The sequence below is a fragment of the Chiloscyllium punctatum genome, chromosome 5 (genome assembly GCF_047496795.1).
Source record: "Chiloscyllium punctatum isolate Juve2018m chromosome 5, sChiPun1.3, whole genome shotgun sequence".
Classification (NCBI taxonomy): Eukaryota; Metazoa; Chordata; class Chondrichthyes; order Orectolobiformes; family Hemiscylliidae; genus Chiloscyllium; species Chiloscyllium punctatum.
Genome location: NC_092743.1, coordinates 43,132,094 through 43,151,608, shown reverse-complemented (window position 1 = coordinate 43,151,608; position 19,515 = coordinate 43,132,094). Strand labels below are relative to the sequence as shown.

The following is a 19,515-nucleotide window of genomic DNA, read 5'->3' as shown; positions in this document are numbered from 1 at the left end:
AACATTACACATTTGTGAACAAATAAATTTTATTACGTCCCAATACACAATGAACATTACCTGGTAAATTACCACACAGTGCCTTCACAATATTCATCCTCTTAGCTCACACATAAAGAACAGCTATTTAGATAAAGGGGCACATCATGCAAATATGACGTGAATTTCTGTAAGCTTATAATTACCGAAGAAACTGCAGCTCATCATAACTGTACCAATGTTAGGCCCACTCTGATCCCTCTGAATATTCTCAAATTGTTTCATTCTTTAGGTACTTATCTTTTGCCTTCTGAACTGTTGTAGTTAATTTGGTTTCTTGTATGCAACCCCATCACATATAACAGGCATAGATATGTCAGAATGCAGTAGCCAGATCTAAGTAATAACATTATGCTGGCATTTTAAAGAATGTAATGAGATACTTAATCATATTAGGCATGTAATAAAAGGCAATGCTGAAGGCTACTAAGTGCAGGTTGAAGTAAAGTTATGACAAAGGTGTATAAAATATAAATGAAGCATTCAGCAAGACTATTGCACATACTGGACCCACAACCTGGCTGTAGCCATCAAGAAATACAGCAAATCCCATCAGTTAGAAACAAGACATTACAGGTAGAGTACTTCAGCAAGATCCAGATAGGAAGGAAAACGTACAAATATAACTTAAGTGAACAACCCTTTCAAACAGCTCAAATGTCATATACACAATGAAAGATAGGATGTTCTCTTTAAAGCATTTGATGTCCAACCCAGTGGGAAAGCACAATGGTTTTCAGCTAGGACTCGTGCAGCAATAGAGAAGCTATAACAGGCACCTATGGAATTGATACTTATGCAAATAAATGTTGGTGTTCACCTTCTAAGTCTTATACAAGGATTACCCCTTTTCAAGGTGGATGCTTTAAGTGGTGGAGATTCATATGTATCCCATAATGTAATAGCCCACTCTTAATTTCTTGCCCATGATGCTTCTTGTCCAAATCTAGACAGAATGCTGCATGGACTGATCTAGTGCACTTCAAACATGTTTAACTGTTGAGATACTTCCAAGAAGAAAAAAAAATGATATTTCCTGCAGCCACCTTCACAAACAGATGGTTATTTCGATAAAGCCCCATTTAATAAATTTCATAAATCTTTACCTTCATAACTCAAATGCTGAGTATGGAACTTCCCCATAAGCTGTGCTTGATCCCTGAATTGGGCTGGGAGATTAGATTTCAGACAGTGAGCTCTCTCAGGAAGTATCTAGGCTAACAGGGGAAGAACCATCCAGAATTTCTGTCAGTGGAATGCACAGTTCAGAACATGATCAAGTTCAGATGTAATACATCCATGGTCAAATAGCCTGTCAATATTCACCATCCAGGGACAGATGTGAAGACCTACCACTGAAGTGAAAGCAGAAAAAATACATAACGTATGTCACCATGAATGACCATCACCTGAGGAGGAAAGAAGCGAACAGGAAAATAGCAAAGAAGAAAAAAAGTTGAAGTCCAGTAAAATTGACTTAACTTGACATCCTGAATTGGACACTAGGAATGTCAGATCAGCCACGATCCTATGAAATAGAGAACAGGCTCAAGGGGCTGAGTGGCCTGCCCCGTTCCTATTTCTTTTGTTCTTATCCCATGAACTGGACTTCTCCACCAAGCTGAATATTGAATATCCCCCTTGGACATCACTGTTCCTGCACAAAATACCAACGTTGCCAGTCTGCAGCGATTGCGAAGGAACTGACTGAAGACTGATGTATTATTCCTGCAGCATTTACAGTAAAAGGACTCAAAAGGTGTAGAGGCTCCGCAAGTTGCAGGACATGTCAGGCCGTGGTTTTGTTCAATTTCTACTGTTACCACCATCTATAAAGGGCTAGCTAGCATTTTTGATTAACCAGCAACTTTGGACTCCGGTGTGCGCCAGGTAACGCAAATTTTATTGTATTGTGGAGCCAGGCTAACCTTAACACAGAAATGTGAGAGGAGACAAACAGTTTCCATGTTAAAGCAATCACAGTTATGATCATTAAAATGTCTGATAACTGACTGTATGTTTCACAACCACAGCATCATTTTTAGTCAACATTGGAAAGTGAAAATGGATGAACTCTTCCTTACCAAGGAGTCAAAGGAGTGCCTTTTCTCTTGTCAACTATTAGGCTGTTGAGAGAATAGTGTTTCCAGTTTTCCCTAAGGTGACCGTATTTTAATACCTTTGCACATTTCCAGAGTGAAAATTACAAGGGCTGAGGGTAAGGTTTAAAACTGCCCTGAGAAAGTGAAGGCCCAGCAGTTTACAGGCTGCTGCGAGAGCAGCAATTGGGCCTCAGACAACCAAAGGAAAGAAAATCCCACCCATTTCACGGGGCCTCCCAGCAATCAAATCTCAATCTCAACCTTCAGCCGCTATATCTATCTCAGAGCTTGTGACGCAGTTTCTAAACCCTGAAACAGGGAGTAAAGGATAAGACACGGCTTTTCAAAGTACCTTTCACAAGCTCGAATGCCACAAGGATTTCCGATCCACACATACTTAGTGAAGTAGTCGCTGTTGTAATGTAAAATTCAACTTGCACACAGCCCTAATATAAATGATGAAGCAACCTGTTAACTTGGTGTGACTTGAATGATAATTATTGGTCAAGATACTGGGGAGAACCGCCCCTCCTTTCTTCAAATATTGCGCTGGGACCTTCTACATCCATTTAGACAGGACCTTGGTTTAATGTCTCAACCAAAAGGAAGGAAACTCAACTGTGCAGCACTCTGTCAGCATTTCACTGGTGTACCGTGCAGGGTTAAGTGCTCAACAGATTGGGACCTGAAGCTACAACTTCATTACTCAGTGGCAAGAGCACAATCACTGAGCAAAAGCCAACACAAATCAGTTTCATTAGTAAACAGGCATTTTAAAATGGTAGATTCCTGTAATTTTGTTGCCAGATAGTGAATTACACCCAGATTTTACTAAACGGGAAATCCCCAGCCTCCCGTGCACTGATACCCTAAAGGACACAGACCTGTTACTTCAGCCCTTTGCAGGCTGCTCCTCAGGATTCTGGGAAGGTTAATATTTCCTGACTTCCAGTCACATTGATGGAGCCAACATTCTGTTTGTGCTGGTTCTCAGGTGTGGAAAGGAGAGGTTACATAAGCAAGATCCAGGAATTATGAGCAAGATCCAGGAATTGTGTGAAATACAATTACTAGAGAAATGATGTGCAAAGCCTGCTCATTAATTTCCTAATGTTTAGTCTACATCGCAACCTGTGGAGTTTGATAGCCTTCGATGTGCCTCCTGCAATCTCCTGGGATTTCCGCCACAGCCTTAATAGATCTGGCATTGTTATGCTTGTGCTTCATAACTTGGATATGCACAAAGTAGTGTAGTGTTGTTGTAGTGCTCCCACAGAAGAAATGCTAATAATATTGTTCTGGTTGGATGGAGGCTGATTGTTTCAAGATAAAAATGTACAAGATGATTAATGATGGATTGTACAGAAACAAATGGCAGCAATCAAAGTACTGCCTAATATTAAACTGTTCACTGTCTGGTGAGTGGTATATTGGACGTGGGATGGAATCTTAACATACAGCTTTTCATTTTTATTTGAAGCATCTGGGAGCAGTCTCTGGTGGGGTTCCCTGACCTCCTGCTGTAATTAGCACCATGAGGAAGGAAGAATTGCACTGGAAAAGCAATAACCTTGATTTCTCATTTCATTCTTGGGGGCGGATACCTTAATTCAACTCGGTTGCGCAGTTGGAATTCAGTTCCAAGATCATAATTCCTTGGTCAATACAGAGATTTAATGTCATGGTGCACATAAATACATCGCTCAGCAGTGGTACATCAGTGCCCCCAGTGGCAACAGGGAGTAATTAAAGCATGGTCAGTTTTACATTAACAGTTCTCACCATAAAATCTACAATCGGAAATTTATAACCGGAAACAAAAACAAAAAGGACATATATACAGCTGTAAAATTTCTGTGTTATAAAAAACAGACTGATCGATCATCACCCTTCCGGCCTGAGACACAGAATTAAGTGACAGTTTAAACAAATGCCAACGATGCCCTCCGTTGTGCTGGGCTCAACAGCCGAAACACCACCCTCCAGAAAATCCAACCTAGATGGCCAGCTCATGTCTCTCACAGAGACTCCCACAAGTACATTTTCAGTCGCAAACTATCTCAGGGCAAACAACATCAAGGCAGTTATTACAATCTCAGAGCATCCCCTAAAAAAGGTCTTCCCTAGTTACTGCATTGGTTTGGTTGGGACAGCACTGCAGTAACTGGCTCATGTCTAAGCAAGTATTGAAATTTGGTTAAGTCTATTTTCACACCATCTCTAGATCAGACCGACAACATTCAACATGCCCAGTAGAGATTTGACCAGTATTTCTATTTTTCAAATCAAATGTTGCTCAGTATCCTTTCCTAAAAGCAATGATTGTCCCTTGTGCTGCTTTCCTTTAGATTTCAAACTCTGAAGTGCCTTCAGGAATCTGAGTGTCCCTTGGGCCTCTCAGCAGACTTGACAAATACATGTCTTCACTGGTCCTCACCTTCAAGCCATTTTTCTCTTATTTCAGTCACTTAGTGCCTTCCCATTTTAGCTAGTTAAAGTCAGCTTAAGCTCCTCTTTCTCAGCAGCTTCACCTGATTGTCTGAGGTATTTCACAGCTCTGCTATCTTAGTTATGACAAATTCTGTGCACACATCTTCAATGTTCCCTGAGCTGTGCTTCTCTTTTAGTAATTCCAACCCTCAGCAGTCAATTTTCCTTTCACTGGCTTCAGCTCCCTCTACACCAAACTGCAACTGAACACTGCTCCTGATTCTTATGGTGTTGGATTACTGGAGAAATCTTTGCCATATTGGCTGGGCGCTTGATAACTATCCCGTCAGTTTTTCGTAGCCTTCCCGTGACATGCGCTAAGTCAACAGGAAATATCCAGATAACCTTGAAGACATACTATAACCCTCCTCACGTAACATCGTAGCCTTCTCTCAGTCATCTTAATGCATCGCTTTTTGTTTTTTTGCCGGACTCCGAGTTTGTTGTTACAGTAACCAGAAGTGCAAATGATCACCAAAACAGAGTTTCAGAATCCCTAGAGTTATGAAAAGGAGTAGTCAAGCAACTTGCAGTTTGCCCAGAGATTTGCACACATTACAAAACATATAATTAGTAGTTTTATTGCAGTTCTTCAATTTCCTTATGAGACTAAATTGAATGGGGGTGTGGCATAGCAGTTTTAATTGGATTATAGATCATTGGATGGCCTCACTGACCAAATAGTGTTTAGCTCTTCATTATTTTATTACATTCATAACAGTGCAGATCACCTCCACTGAAGGAGGCAATCATTTATACTAGTCAAAAAGCAGTATAAATTAATAACTAATTTGCATTGTGATCCAATTTGAAAGTTTCCAGTTATTACATAACTCCAGGCAAGAAAAGTCATGCTTGCTGTACACAAATGGAGCACACAATTCATCAATTTTTTTCCACTTTTTGTAAACAGTATACATAAAGTAGTCAGGGCCAATTCAGAAGATAAATACCATTGTCTCTTGTAGGATTATATCTGCACTATGTTGGAAAATTACACAGTGCAGAAAGTCTAAGAAACATCCTCTAAAGCTCTGCTTCTAATCCAATACAATGCCAAAAGATTTAATTGAGTTCTCTGTCCTAGTAACGCAGTAGTTTGCCACTTTTCAAATTGTGAATTTGTTTGTTACCACTCAGTGCTATGCTTCTTATAGAAGGTTAATGGTTCAAGTTCATTTGAGGCATTACTGAGATCGGACCTCAGTTGCTGGAGGGCACCTACTGGAAGGGAGGTGGGAAGACTGGAAATAGGAAAGTCCTCGATGAAGTCTAAGGACCAACAGAAAGAACGGTCATTCAGCTAGGGGATCAGGAAACTGCTGACACTGACAAGTAACAAAGTAGTTCGACCAGGGTCTAACAACCAGTGGAAATCTCTGATTAATCATGTTGCTGTCTGCGACAAGCAGTTGGGACTATATTTCTGCAGTTGTCTGGTTACTGCATTATTAGCCACTGATGTCCGATTACTGGACAACAATGAAAACTGTTAGAATTGGTGCAGTAGTAGTGCCAGGAGACCTAACATTTCTGATCAGGCTGACTAAAAAATATAAAAACAGGCTCTGAAAATCCTCAATGAGAAGATGGCGAAACACACCAATGTTCTTGTGGTGGTAGCTATTACACTGCTGTCACAGTAAACTAGCCACCAGTATAAAGCCTTTCCACTGTGGAGTCCAACATATGCCTCATCACTATCACGTACTCTAAGAGGGGGACAGTAGTTATAATCTCAACAAGGTATTGGAGGAAATGCCCAGAAATTGCAAAAAATTGCACCTTTGATACAAAGTCAAAATACCATAATGCTGGAAATCTGAAATGAAACCTGAAAATGACGGATTCCCTAAGTCAGTCAGTGGTGGCATTACAAGAGTTAACGTTTCAAGTTGATGATCCAAGTTAGAACTGTGCCAGAGTTACAAGGAAATCAAGATTCCCTGAGGAATTTCAGGGGCATTAGGTACAGCATATGCAATGGTCGATTGAAGTGGCCTGGGGGTGTTGTGCACAACCTACACATTATACAAATAATTTACAATGAATGCTTAAAAATACAGGTGACCATATTCTTCATCTATAATTCTGTTCCCTTTATTCCATTTCACTAGGTACCATGCTGTCGATCTCCAAACCACAACCACTTCCATCTCAAAGGACAGGGGCAGCCGATACATGGGAACATCACATTCAGTTTCTTTCCAAACCATTCAGCAGCTTTACTTGGAAATGCATCTCCATTCCTGCACTGTTGCTGGGTCAAAATCCTAGAATTCCCTCCATAACGGCATTGTAGATGTCCACACACAAACGGATTTTAGTGGTTCAATGATGCAGTTCACCACCATCTTCTCAAGGGCAACTAGGAATGGACAATAAAAAGCAGGCCAGCAACGTTCCCGACCCATGGATAAATATGGAAATTTCAATCACTGGACTGGAAAGTGATCAGCTGCCAATTTACTTTGAAAGTTGTTGCTGCTAGTCTGTAAATGCTCCATTTTCCAAAGATTCTAATTTTCACCACAACATCACCATTGAAACCAAGTTTTGCCACGGTTTACAATTCTAACTCATTCATCCCCAGATCTCAAAATAATAGATTTGCTTTGGCATCCCTTACTTCAGGAATTTAAAACACAAGCTTTGTACGCCCTAGTCATTACCCACTGTTTCAGTGGAAATAGCTACTGCAGTGCTCCAGCAAGGCTCAATGCTAGCTGGAAGAACCAATCCCTCATCTTGTGCTTAGGTACATTATAGCCTTCAACATTTAACCATAAGTTTAACAATTTCAGAAAGTGAAAACCCTCTTCTTTGCTAGTTTACTGTCCCAAATCCCTAGCTCCTGTTGGCATGCTAATCCACTTTCAACCATTTATACTTCGCATTAGCAACCTACTAGCAATCATCTCTCTCAGCTATTTCTGCTTTCCTAACCCTTCTCTCTCTCTCTGTCTGTGTATGGGATCCATGTATACTATTCTCATCAACCTTAACCCTATCCCCATCCTTTCATCCATATATTATCCTTCCCCAGCTATTTTCAGTTCTAACAAAGGGTCACTTGATTCAAAACATTAATTGCAGCATTTTACATTTGAGTGACATTGATTCATCTTGTTTCCCTTCACTCCATTCAATTCTGCACTTGAGCCCCATCCCAGCACTAAACAAGATACACCAGGCAAACACTTCAGCGTAGCACAAACAGAATGCTGCCTTTGTAGGTGGCTTCAACTTGTTTTACAACATTCAATGCCATTAAAGAATTAAAAGCACGATACAAAGAGCCCAGAGTTCCCCACATGCCCTGGCTAAGTACCTTTCCCCACAAGTACAAAAAAACACTATCTGATGTTAATGCCATTTGTGAGATCTTGCTGTACACAAACAAGAGTGCACACCCTCCGCTTCAGCTTAGTTTGTTGCTTGTGAAGCACTTTGAGGCTTTTTTTAAAAATAAATCCACGTGCTACGCCAGACTGTTCTGAAAAACAGACTAAAAGTGTAAGAAATTGTTACCTTCCAATAGTGGCCACTGCTTTCATGTCTACTGCTTGCTAATTTGAGGATAATAAGGAATGAAGTCTCCTTCTCCAGTCTATCTTCACTGTTCAACATTCAGACCTACCTTGGCCTGACAGTGGTGCAAAGTTTATCCCAGTTTAAGTACCATGCAATGGACAGCAGAACACACTGTTTCCATGGTGCACTCACAATCATTTCATGCAAGCCTAAATAACATCTCAGTATTTGTCAATAACCTTCAAATTAAAACGTTATTTTAAGTCTTGTTTTTTTTGGGAGTCCAAAAATCATAGCTAAGTTTTGTTTTGCAGATGATTTTAATGTTTGTTTTGTCTGCTGATTTCGGATGATATCATGCACATTAATGTTTTGTGACCAGAAGCAGACATTATGAGCTTGAAATAGGTTGGTTTTGTCTAAACATACATTTTTTTGAAACATTAAGGAGGTAGTAGCTATTGAGCACATTATCCTTTTCGGCAACAAGTGAAACCTGTATTTTACTGCCTGAAAATTAGAGGATATGTTTGACTACATAACAACAGTGAGTACGTTTTTTTTTGTTGGTAAGGCATTTTGACGTGACCCGGCAACGTGATAAAGCAATACTGAAGAGCAAGTTCTTATTGTTTGTTGGATTTTTTTTCCACAGTTTCCATCAACTCCTCAAAAACCAAGAGGTCTTTAAAAATGTCTGCCTCGATGGAATGGAGTAGTTGTTTTTGAAAGAATAAGTGATGTGTTAGTAATAAAATGAATCCAATTTGTTAATTAAATGTAACAAATGCAGCATACAATATCAAGCCATAAAACAGATTTATCTAAGAAGAAAAACAAACTGCTTTCTCCATCCTTTAAATCATTTCATCTAAATTTATTTGTTTCTCCTATTGTAAATATGTTCCATATGAAGGCCTCTCCTTCTCAACCTGTCCCCTTGTCTGAGGTGTGGTGACCATCATCATCACCAGAGAGCGCAGCCTTGTGGTCTGGGAGAACTATCACACCTTTGGTTTTGGGTTCTACTTACAATTTCAACTCTTTAAAGATGTGCAAGAATAGCATTCAGGACATTCCAAAATGCTTTACTAACAGTAAAGTACTTTAGAATATATCGTCATTGATGTGATGTAGATACACGGGAAATCAAAATGCAAGGATCTACAAAATGGGAAAATGAAAAGATTCTCTGCCTCAGTAACGTTGGTAGGGATAACCATTAGCTGGCATATCAATGATCTGGAGATGCCAGTGTTGGACTGGGGTGTACAAAGTTAAAAATCACACAACACCAGGTTATAGTCCAACAGGTTTAATTGGAAGCACACTAGCTTTCGGAGTGTTGCTCCTTCATCAGGTGGTAGTGGAGGGCTCAATCCTAACACACAATTTACAGCAAAAATTTACAGTGTGATGTAACTGAAATTATACATTGAAAAATTGATCTTCTGTTAAGCCTTTCATCAGTTAGAATACAGTGATAGTTTCACTTCTTTCATGTGTAAATCACATGAATTCATGAATTCATGAATTCAACTGCACGAATTCATGTAAAACTCCGTTATCTCACTTTTTAGATTAGAATCAATCTAAACATCATGGCATAGACAGAGAACACAGGGGGCCAACACCTTCAACATATTGTCTAGCTATCACCATTGTTAACAGCTAACCAGAGAATACAACTTTTTAAAAAAGGTCTTGTGATTTACACATGAAAGAAGTGAAACTATCACTGTATTCTAACAGATGAAAGGCTTAACAGACAATCAATGTATAATTTCAGTTACATCACACTGTAAACTTTTACTATAAATTCTGTGTTAGGATTGAGCCCTCCACTACCACCTGATGAAGAAGTGACGCTCCAAAAGCTAGTGTGCTTCCAATTAAACCTGTTGGACTATAACCTGGTGTTGTGTGATTTTTAATCTGGCATATCAAGGTTAACTTTACTGTTCTTTCTGAAAATAACATCAGTGCAGCTAATGGATAGCACATCAACAGAGACATCTAGGGCAACTGAGTACCAAGAGTGACTCTGAGTGGAGTGCTGGGAGTTGGGTGAGTAAGAGAGATAGGCAAAGAACGAGTATGAGGAGGAAGGGGAAGAGAAGGAGGAGGGTGAGGAGGAGGGTGAGGAGGAGGGTGAGGAGGAGGGTGAGGAGGAGGGTGAGGAGGAGGGTGAGGAGGAGGGTGAGGAGGAGGGTGAGGAGGAGGGTGAGGAGGAGGGTGAGGAGGAGGGTGAGGAGGAGGGTGAGGAGGAGGGTGAGGAGGAGGGTGAGGAGGAGGGTGAGGAGGAGGGGGGGTGAGGGAGGAGGGAGGAAGGACGATGGACGATAGAGCTCCTTTGCTTTTGTGACCTTATTTATCCAGGAGGAACCTCTAACATCGGTCAGTTAGATGCATTTGGCAAGTGGTAAATGGTTCAGATCTATTCTAATACTAAAATGTTAAATAATATTGGAAGTGATGGTTAGGTCAAAATAAATACGTATTAAAAAACTGAATAAAGTAAGTCGTGTAAGAGATGATCCAATATCAGGCATTTTATCTGGCCTAGACTTCACAAGAAAGGAGTGTAGTTCTCTAAAAACACCATACATGAGGGATAATGTCGACAGGCAATGACTGCATAGAACCATTACTGTAAAATGAAAGCACATCATCGATATAACACTATAGTTTCTACCGATGATAATGTAATATCCAGAAGCTGTACTGTTAAGGATAATTACAGGTAAGATAGTGGTGGAAAAATTAATTCAGCTTTTCATAAAACTTGTTATGGGTTACCAATTAAAATTTAATGAGACCAAGATTCTAAATTCACATCTAAAATTTTTCAGGATGTAATCAACATGGGTATAAAACTGTTCAGCTCATCACTTACCAACACGGGGAATTTTGCAGATTGATCGCCAGACTCTCTAAGCAATGATTAAGGCAGACTGCTACAAAGACCCACAGGATTGGGGCAAAGGGTTGCTGTCAGACATTCTCTGGATGAGTCGCCTAGCTTTAGTCAATTTGAACTGATCTATGATCATGAGCTAAGAGATCATTAAAACTGATGAAGGAAATATTTTTGAAAGGCAAAGAGATGAATCCTTGAAGATAGAGTGAGTGTCCATTTTTCCAGAGAGATTAATGCAGAGTAGCACAGGTGCACTTAAAAATTACATAAGCAGACAGACATGTTACAATGAGAATGCTTCAAACAGAAAACCAAATATTATTACTATTACTTTTACAAAGTGAACTTCAAGGTGAGATTTAGTGGGCTATACAAGCTAGTTCGGGCGGTATCTTATCTGGTACATATTCCAGATTACATAAAGGTGAATCAAATATAGCACAAATGTGGCATGTAAATGCAATACTAGCGTACAGAGGAAGATGAGAAAGATCACGTGCATCGAGGGTCACGAGTAATGTAGTGTGACAGAGATTGTAAGAGTGAGGTAGACTGTTGAAAAAATGAACCTCCAATGACTTGACTAGCAAATACTGGAATACTGTGACAATTAGATAATGTGTTTCCATATTTAAAGAATAAGTGATACCTCAGGTTATTGCATACAGTCATAGACTCTTAGAGCATGGAAACAGACCCTTCAGTCCAACTCATCCATACCGACCTGATAAGTAGAGATAAGCTTGGATTTACCACATTAACCAGACAAGATATGGATTTAAGGGAATCAGTACTGATATAACAACATCCTTATAGTTAACAAAAACAGAAGTTACTGGACAAACTCAGCAGCTTTGGCAGCACTTTGTAGAGAGAAAGCAGAATTAATGTTTCAGGTCCAGCGATCCTTATTTATGAGGTTCTGAGGTTTTCGGGTTTTTTTCTGGTTGTTCATTAATTCCGGAAAAACAAATTCAGTTAGAAACAGAGTTTCAGTACGTTCTGGAAAATCACCTGACTAAACACGTTTAAAGCAGCTGGAGTTCACAGTGGTTAACTTCTTAATAGAATTGGTTGACTAGAATTTACATAGGTTACAGCCACTCCAATCAACACACTGCTTATGGCATTGACTTCCTGTTCCAAAAGGCCTGCAGAGCAGTTAAAAAAATTAGATGGAATTCTGATCCATATTTTGCAATATATAGAGTTATAGAGATGTACATCACGGAAAGAGACCCTTCGGTCCAACTTGTCCATGCCGACCAGATATCCCAACCCAATCTAGTCCCACCTGCCAGCACCCAGCCCATATCCCTCCAAACCCTTCCTATTCATATAGCCATCCAGATGCCTTTTAAATGTTGCAATTGTACTTGCCTCCACCACTTCCTCTGGCAGTTCATTCCATACACGTACCACCCTCTGTGTGAAAAAGATACCCCTTAGTTCTCTTTCATATCTTTTCTCTCTCACCCTAAACCTCTGCCCTCTAGTTCTGGACTCCCACACAGGGAAGAGGCTTTGTCTATTTATGCCCTTCACGATTTTATAAACTTCTATAAGATCACCCCTCAGCCTCCGATGCTCCAGGGAAAAACGGCCCCAGCCTATTCAACCTCTCCCTATAGCTCAAATCCTTCAACTCTGGCAACATCCTTGTAAATCTTTTCTGAACCCTTTCAAGTTTCACAACATCCTTCCAATAGGAAGGAGACCAGAATTGCTTGCAGTATTCTAACAGTGATCCAACCAATGTCCAGTACAGCCGCAACATGACCTCCCAACCCCTGTACTCCATACTCTGACCAATAAAGGAAAGCATACCAAACGCCTTCTTCACTATCCCATCCACCTGTGACTCCACTTTCAAGGAGCTATGAACCTGCACTCCAAGGTCTCTTTAATCAGCAACACTCCCTAGGACCTTACTATTAAGTGCCTAAGCCCTGCGAAGATTTGCTTTCCCAAAAATGCAGTACCTCACATTTATCTAAATTAAACTCTATCTGCCACTTCTCAGCCCAATGGCCCATCTGATCAAGATCCCATTGTAATCTGAGGTAACTTTCGTTGCTGTCCACTACACCTCCAATTTTGGTGTCATCTGCAAACTTACTAACTATACCTTCTATATAAATGACGAAAAGTAGTAGACCCAGCACTGATCCTTGTGGCACTCCACTGGTCACAGGCCTCCAGTCTGAAAAACAACCCTCCACCACCACCCTCTGTCTTCTACCAGTTTTTTATCCAAATGGCTAGTTCTCCGTGTATTACATGAGATCTAACCTTGCTAACCAGTTTCCCATGGGGAATCTTGTCAAACGCCTTACTGAAGTCCATATAGATTACACCCACTGCTCTGCCCTCAGCAATCCTCTTTGTTACTTCTTCAAAATCCTCAATCAAGTTTGTGAGACATGAATACTCACGCACAAAGCAGTGTTGACTATCCCTAAGCAGTCCTTGCTTTTCCAAATATATTATATCCTCTCCCTCAGGATTCCCTCCAAAAACTTGCCCACCACTGATGTCAGGCTCACTGGTCTATAGTTCCCTGACTCGTCCTTACCATCCTTCTTAAACAGTGGCACCAAGTTAACCAACCTCCAGCACCTCACCTGTGACTATCGATGATACAAATATCTCAGCAAGGGGCCCAGTAATCACTTCCCTAGCTTCCCACAGAGTTCTCAGGTACACCTGATCAGGTCCTGGGGATTTATCCACTTTTATGCATTTCAAGGCATCCAGCACTTCCTCCTCTGTAATATGGTAATTTTTCTAGCTGTCACCATCTATTTCCCTTTATTCTATATCTTCCATGTCCTTTTCCACAGAGAACACTGATGCAAACTACTCGTTTAGTATCGGCCCAGCCTCTCCTGCGGCTCGACACAAAGGCTGTTGTGCTGATCCTTGAGGGGCCCTATTCTCTCTCTAATCACCCTTTTGTCCTTATAATGTATTTGTAAAAACCCTTTGGATTCTCCTTAACTCTATCTGCCAAAGCTATCTCACGTCCCCTTTTTGCCCTCCTGATTTCCCCACTGTCTTTATTCTCCTCTAAGGATTCACTCAATCTATCCAGTCTCTTCCTGACATATGCTTCCTTCTTTTTCTTAACCGAACGCTCAATTTCTTTAGTCATCCAGTTTTCCCTATACCTACCAGCCTTTCCTTTCACCCCAACCGTCTCTGGACTCTCGTTATCTCCTTTCTGAAGGCTTCTCATTTTCCAGCCATCCCTTTACCTGCAAACATCTGTCCCCAGTCAGCTTTTGAACGTTCTTGCCTAATACCATCAAAATTAGCCTTCCTCCAATTTAGAACTTCAACTCTTATCACCATTTAAATGATAATATTCCTTTCTCTTGTTCGGAGAAAATGTATAACTTCACATTTAGCCACGTTAAAGTGCTTCTGCCATGTGTTGCCCACTCATGCAAATTGTTTAAATCACCTTGAAGCTTTGTCGTATCGTCCTCATAATCCCGTCCAATTTTTGTAACATCATCAAACTTTGAAATGTTGCATTGGATTCCGTATCATTTTTACGGATCACAAATATTTGGAGCCGAAGCACTATCTCACTTCCTGTCCGTCAGAAAACGATCCATTCGGTTTCCTGTCTGTCAACCAATTTTCAACCCATGCTGATTTATTGACTCCCTTATATCTCTAGGAAGTTATTTGTGCCCTATGTGAAGACAAGACCAACGCATGTGTTCAATTCCTCTGCCATTTCTTTGTTCCTCATTATAATTTCCCCAGTTTCTGACTGAAAAGGGACCTACATTCTTTCTCGACTGATCTTTTCTCTCTTCACATTTTTGGAGGAGATTTTACAGTCAGTTTTGATGTTCCCTGTAATTTGACTTTCATACTGTTTTCCCCAAAGCAAGGGAAGGCTCTTATAGAATTCCTAGCTCCTAAAGCTTATTCTCAGACTTCAGGAAATGCATGAGTTTCACTAGAAATTCGTGCCTAACTTTAGCATAATACCTGTACTTTCAACAGACGTGTCACAGAAACAGGCAAATATGGTGGGGTCAGCAGAGTGCTGAGCTACTGTTGAGAAGCTGAAGACAAAAAGAAATGTACTGCTGGTTAAGAGACAGCCCAGTCAGAGGAATTGATACTGATCATTACACGAAGTGCAATTCCAGACGGGGTTCAGGAGATCTACTTGCAGCTGGACAGAAAGTCAAAGTGGAAATGGATGAATTCTGTTGCCATGGTCCATGCCATGTATCAATGACATAGGCAGCACAAGGAAAGCGTTTTGAAATAGTCAGTATGACAAGTTAAGCACCAAATGAAGCACAGCCTCAATAGTTACCACTAGCTGTGGATTGAACATACAGAAATTGCTGGAAAAATTCAACAGGTCTGGGAACATCTGTTGAGAGAAATCAGAGTTAACATTTTGGGTCAATTGGTATATATGCTGGAGGTGGGATGTTTTTGGGGGTGGGGGGGGAAGAAGGTAGTGGGGAGTAAAAAATAGGGGGAGACAGAGCCCAGAGAGACAGAATAACAGAGGAATGGGCAGTGGTCAGCCAGGGAGAGTGAATAGCTGTTAATGCTTACCGTCAGTAGCCAAAAATTAGTTCACCCATATGACGACAAGGCCAGATGTATGGGGATTGGGTGAGGACATGAGAAAAAGTGCTCGGGAACTAACATTATGAACTGTTTGGGGTTTAAATTAATGAGTGGGTCAAAGTCTGGCGCAGTAGAAGTCGGTTCCAGTTCACGAGGCACTCGCACCGACACTGGGAAAGGTGAGAACTGTCCCCTGGGTAGAGAAAATCAGGAGCGACCAATCAGGGTTCAAAGGGCCGAGTGGCCTCTGCTCTTTAAATCCGACTGAGAACATGGACAGGGCCGCATCTCACATCTCAGCTGAAACCCAGCGTTTCTGAAAATGCAGCACTCCTTCGGTACCACACTGTACTGCACTGCACTGTCGGCCTCAATCTCACTCACATTTCTGGGCTGGATCTGTACCCAGGAGACTTTGGTGAAAGAGCTCCCACTGAGCCCTGACTGCCCTATCAGACTTTTAATGACCTCTTTTCTCCAAAAAAACATTTTCAAACTTCATCCTTCTCCTGTCGGACTGCCAGTACCATTCTGAAGACAGGTGCTTTTTTTTTCTTTAACTGCAATTGACTGAAAGCACTCAGGTGAATGGCGCTTCCCCCTCTTTAGTCTGGTGGAAGACAGATGGATCTTGCTCTATCTCCTCTCCTTCATGTGCCCCCCTGCTCCTGATCTAGGGATGAAGAGACTCTTTAGCAACATCATCATACCCCGCTGTTTAACAATATTATGAATAACTGTAATGTTTCCTGCATGGCTTCATCAAATGTAGCCATGTATTTAAATGGCACTTCAATCCCATAGGCCTCATTGTCTTTGCCCTCATCCTCTGTCTGCAAATGCCTACTGGGAATGATGAAGCATGACTGAGATGTTCCTAATTAACGACCAGCCTTCTGGATACATGGTTCTACGTCACGGAGGCTGGCACAGTAAATTGTTACACATGAAAAATATAATGACCACTTTCAGGATTATGGCATTGATTCACATAAGATGTTAGATGTCACACATGAGATAGCTGCAAATTAACACAGCATCAAAACTGCTTCTCTTAATACACACAGATATTTGAATATAGAAATGTTCCACAAACCAGAAACTGAAATTCTGGATGTTGTGTACACAGCTCATGAACCACATGTTGCATCACTGAGAATTGTGTGAGAACAGAATATCTTTTTCATTTTTCCATATTCTCGGTATTTAAGGCAGAATAAAAAATAGTTGGGTGAATTCTCAATGCCCAGTGTAAGATTCGATGCCCAGTGTATACTCACCCTGTCTGACTGGTGTCTCGATATGGCATTACTGAAAACACTGAGCAGAAGGATCTCTTGCCACTGATTAGCACTATCCTAGAAAAGTAGAAACGAACAGTCACTCACACTTTGGTTTCACCTCCTCGTCAAACACAACAATGCAATGTCTCCCTGCATTAACGGCATAAGGTGGTTAGCTACAATGCTCAACTTAGGGGAAAAAAAGCAAAATATTGCAGGTACTGGAAATCTGACAAAAAGAAACTAAAAACGCAATAAATATTGACAAGGTCATATATCATTTGTGGAAAAGAAATTAACGGTAGAGAACACTCATGAAAGTTTATCTACCTAAGTCAAAGAACTTGAACTCTCATTACTCCCAATTTATATAACTGGTCCCAAGCACATGTTGGTAGACTGTCAATGTTTACACCACTATTGTCTTTTTGCAATAATAATCGTTAAAAGTGACAATCAAAATTCCAGAGATGTCACTGAGATCGCACCTCTGGTGATGAACCTTTTCTGCCAGTCAACACACATGGGACAATTGTGAGCTCTCGACACCATTAGTTGATTATTGGAAAGGAATTGGGTTGGCTGGGGGGGGGGGGGGGGGGGGGTGGTCGCAGGAAATAAGGCATGCTGCGGTGCATGTCTGAAAATTACTCCCTATCCTCTACTTTGACCTCATGCAAGACTCCAACAGTGTTTTCTTCTCCAAATGTTCAAAAAGGAATTCTCCTCCATTCTTGAACAAGAAAGGAGGACAAGCTTGTGGTTGGACGTCATGATTTGGAGGTGCCAGTGTTGGATTGGGGTGGACCAAGTTAAAAATCACACAACACCAGCTTATAGTCCAACAGGTTGATTTGGAAGCACTAGCTTTTGGAGCGCTGCTCCTTCATCAGGTGGTTGTGCAGCAAAATCACATGAAACATAATTTATAGCCGTGTCATGGAATGACATGATCATTCTAAAAGAGGAAAGACTTCAGTTAAATTTCTTTAATATTGCATTCTATGACACTAATCCTGTTGCTATAAATTCTACGTCATATGGTTCTGATCCATAACCACCTGATGAAGGAGCAGTGCTTCGAAAGCTAGTGCTTCCAAATAAACCTGTTGGGCCATAACCTGGTGTTGAGAGATTTTTAACATGGTCACAAATGTAATCCTTCTCCAGCACCAGTCTTACCCTTTGCTCCAAGCCTTTCTTGTTAGTGTTTCTTTTTAAAATCAATATTATTATCCTTCACCTTCAAAACTTTTCCTACTTGTTTTATTTTTAGAAAATAACTTAATCCTGGGATGTGAGCTTTGCTGGCTACAGCATTACTTGTTATTCATTTCTAATTGCCCTGGAGAAGACGATAGTGAGCTGCCTTCAGGAACTGCTGTGCTCCATCTGATGTAGGTTTGGGAGAGAGTCCCAGTAATTTGACCCAACACCGCTGAAGTAGTGGCAATATACTTCCAAGTCAGGGTGATGTGGGCCTTGGAGGGGTTCTTGCAGTTGGTAGGGTTCCCATGTATCTGCTGCCCTTGTCCTTTCTAGAGATAGAAGCTGCAAGTTTGGAAGGTTCTGGAATAATGTGCCTCCAGTAAAGTGTTTCTCACACCTTTCGCCCCTTTACAGTGGCAAACATGAGAACTATCACACAGTCCTGCTCTCTCATTTTGCCCGAGCATCAACTGCATTGAACTCTCTTTCATTTCCATTGATCCTTCTTAAAGCTTTTAAAAGCTGAGGTACCCTCCAATGCGAGGGATGGAGCATTTCAGCTGTGGAGAGAGACTGGGTATTTTTCTTCAGAGCAGGGAAAGTTGAGGGGGGACCTGACAGAGGTGTATAAACTTGTGAGGGGCATGCACAGCATGAATAAAAAGCAGCTGTTTCCCTTAGTCGAAGGGTCAAGAACAAGGGGGCACACGTTTTAAGTGAGGTTTCGAGGGGATTTGAGGAAACGTTTTTTCCATTCAGAGGATGGTGAGAATCTGGAATGTACTGCCTGGGAGGGTAGTTGAGGCATCATAACCTTTCAAAAATACTTGGATGAATGCTTGAAGTGTTATAACATTCAAAACTACAGCCTAAGGCATGTCCTATGCTCTGGACCTTGAGCCTACAACATTTGGGTCTCAAGAAAAAAACAACACCTTTCACATTGCTCAAAGACCAGATAGTTGCTGATGAGTTTCTTTTCCCCTCAATGGGATGAAACTTGAACATGTCGTTACAAATGTGTGAACCACTGCAACAAATGACCAGGTAGCGAAGTCAGAAACTCCCTTTCTCTCTTTGTAAAATGCAGACAAACCTGCATGAGATGTCTTCATTTTCAGAATATAGTTTTAAATATTAGTAATTGTATGAAAAACGTGAATATCTTTGAATAAAAGATAGACTTCTTTTTATGGGTTCACAGGACGTGCATTTCATTGCCTATATGTACAAGGAAGATATGAAGAGAGTGTGGTGCAAAAGGACTAATACTGAATTGCTTTAATAAAGAGAACTGCACAAAGAAGTTGGGCTGAACAGTCTCCTT

General features: G+C 40.9%; 2 protein-coding genes across 4 annotated transcripts in view; one reads left to right on the top strand and one right to left on the bottom strand.

The window, feature by feature from the left end:
- Nucleotides 1-8,893, top strand: part of LOC140477023 (UDP-N-acetylglucosamine transporter TMEM241 homolog) — a 225,545-nt gene extending 216,652 nt beyond the window's left edge. The window contains exon 14 of one of the 2 annotated variants that reach the window (XM_072570135.1): nt 6,749-8,893. In XM_072570135.1, coding sequence (XP_072426236.1) covers nt 6,749-6,922 — 174 coding nt within the window. In that variant the 3' untranslated portion in view covers nt 6,923-8,893. The remainder of the gene's footprint in view (nt 1-6,748) is intronic. The other variant, XM_072570133.1, reaches the window with a different exon arrangement.
- cables1 (Cdk5 and Abl enzyme substrate 1) overlaps nt 1-19,515 on the bottom strand; it is a 164,705-nt gene that overhangs the window by 65,071 nt on the left and 80,119 nt on the right. The window contains exon 4 of one of the 2 annotated variants that reach the window (XM_072570129.1): nt 16,977-17,054. The exons of the other annotated variant lie outside the window; for it this stretch is intronic. Within the exon in view, the coding sequence (XP_072426230.1) occupies nt 16,977-17,054 (78 nt within the window). The remainder of the gene's footprint in view (nt 1-16,976; nt 17,055-19,515) is intronic. 2 annotated transcript variants of the gene reach the window in all.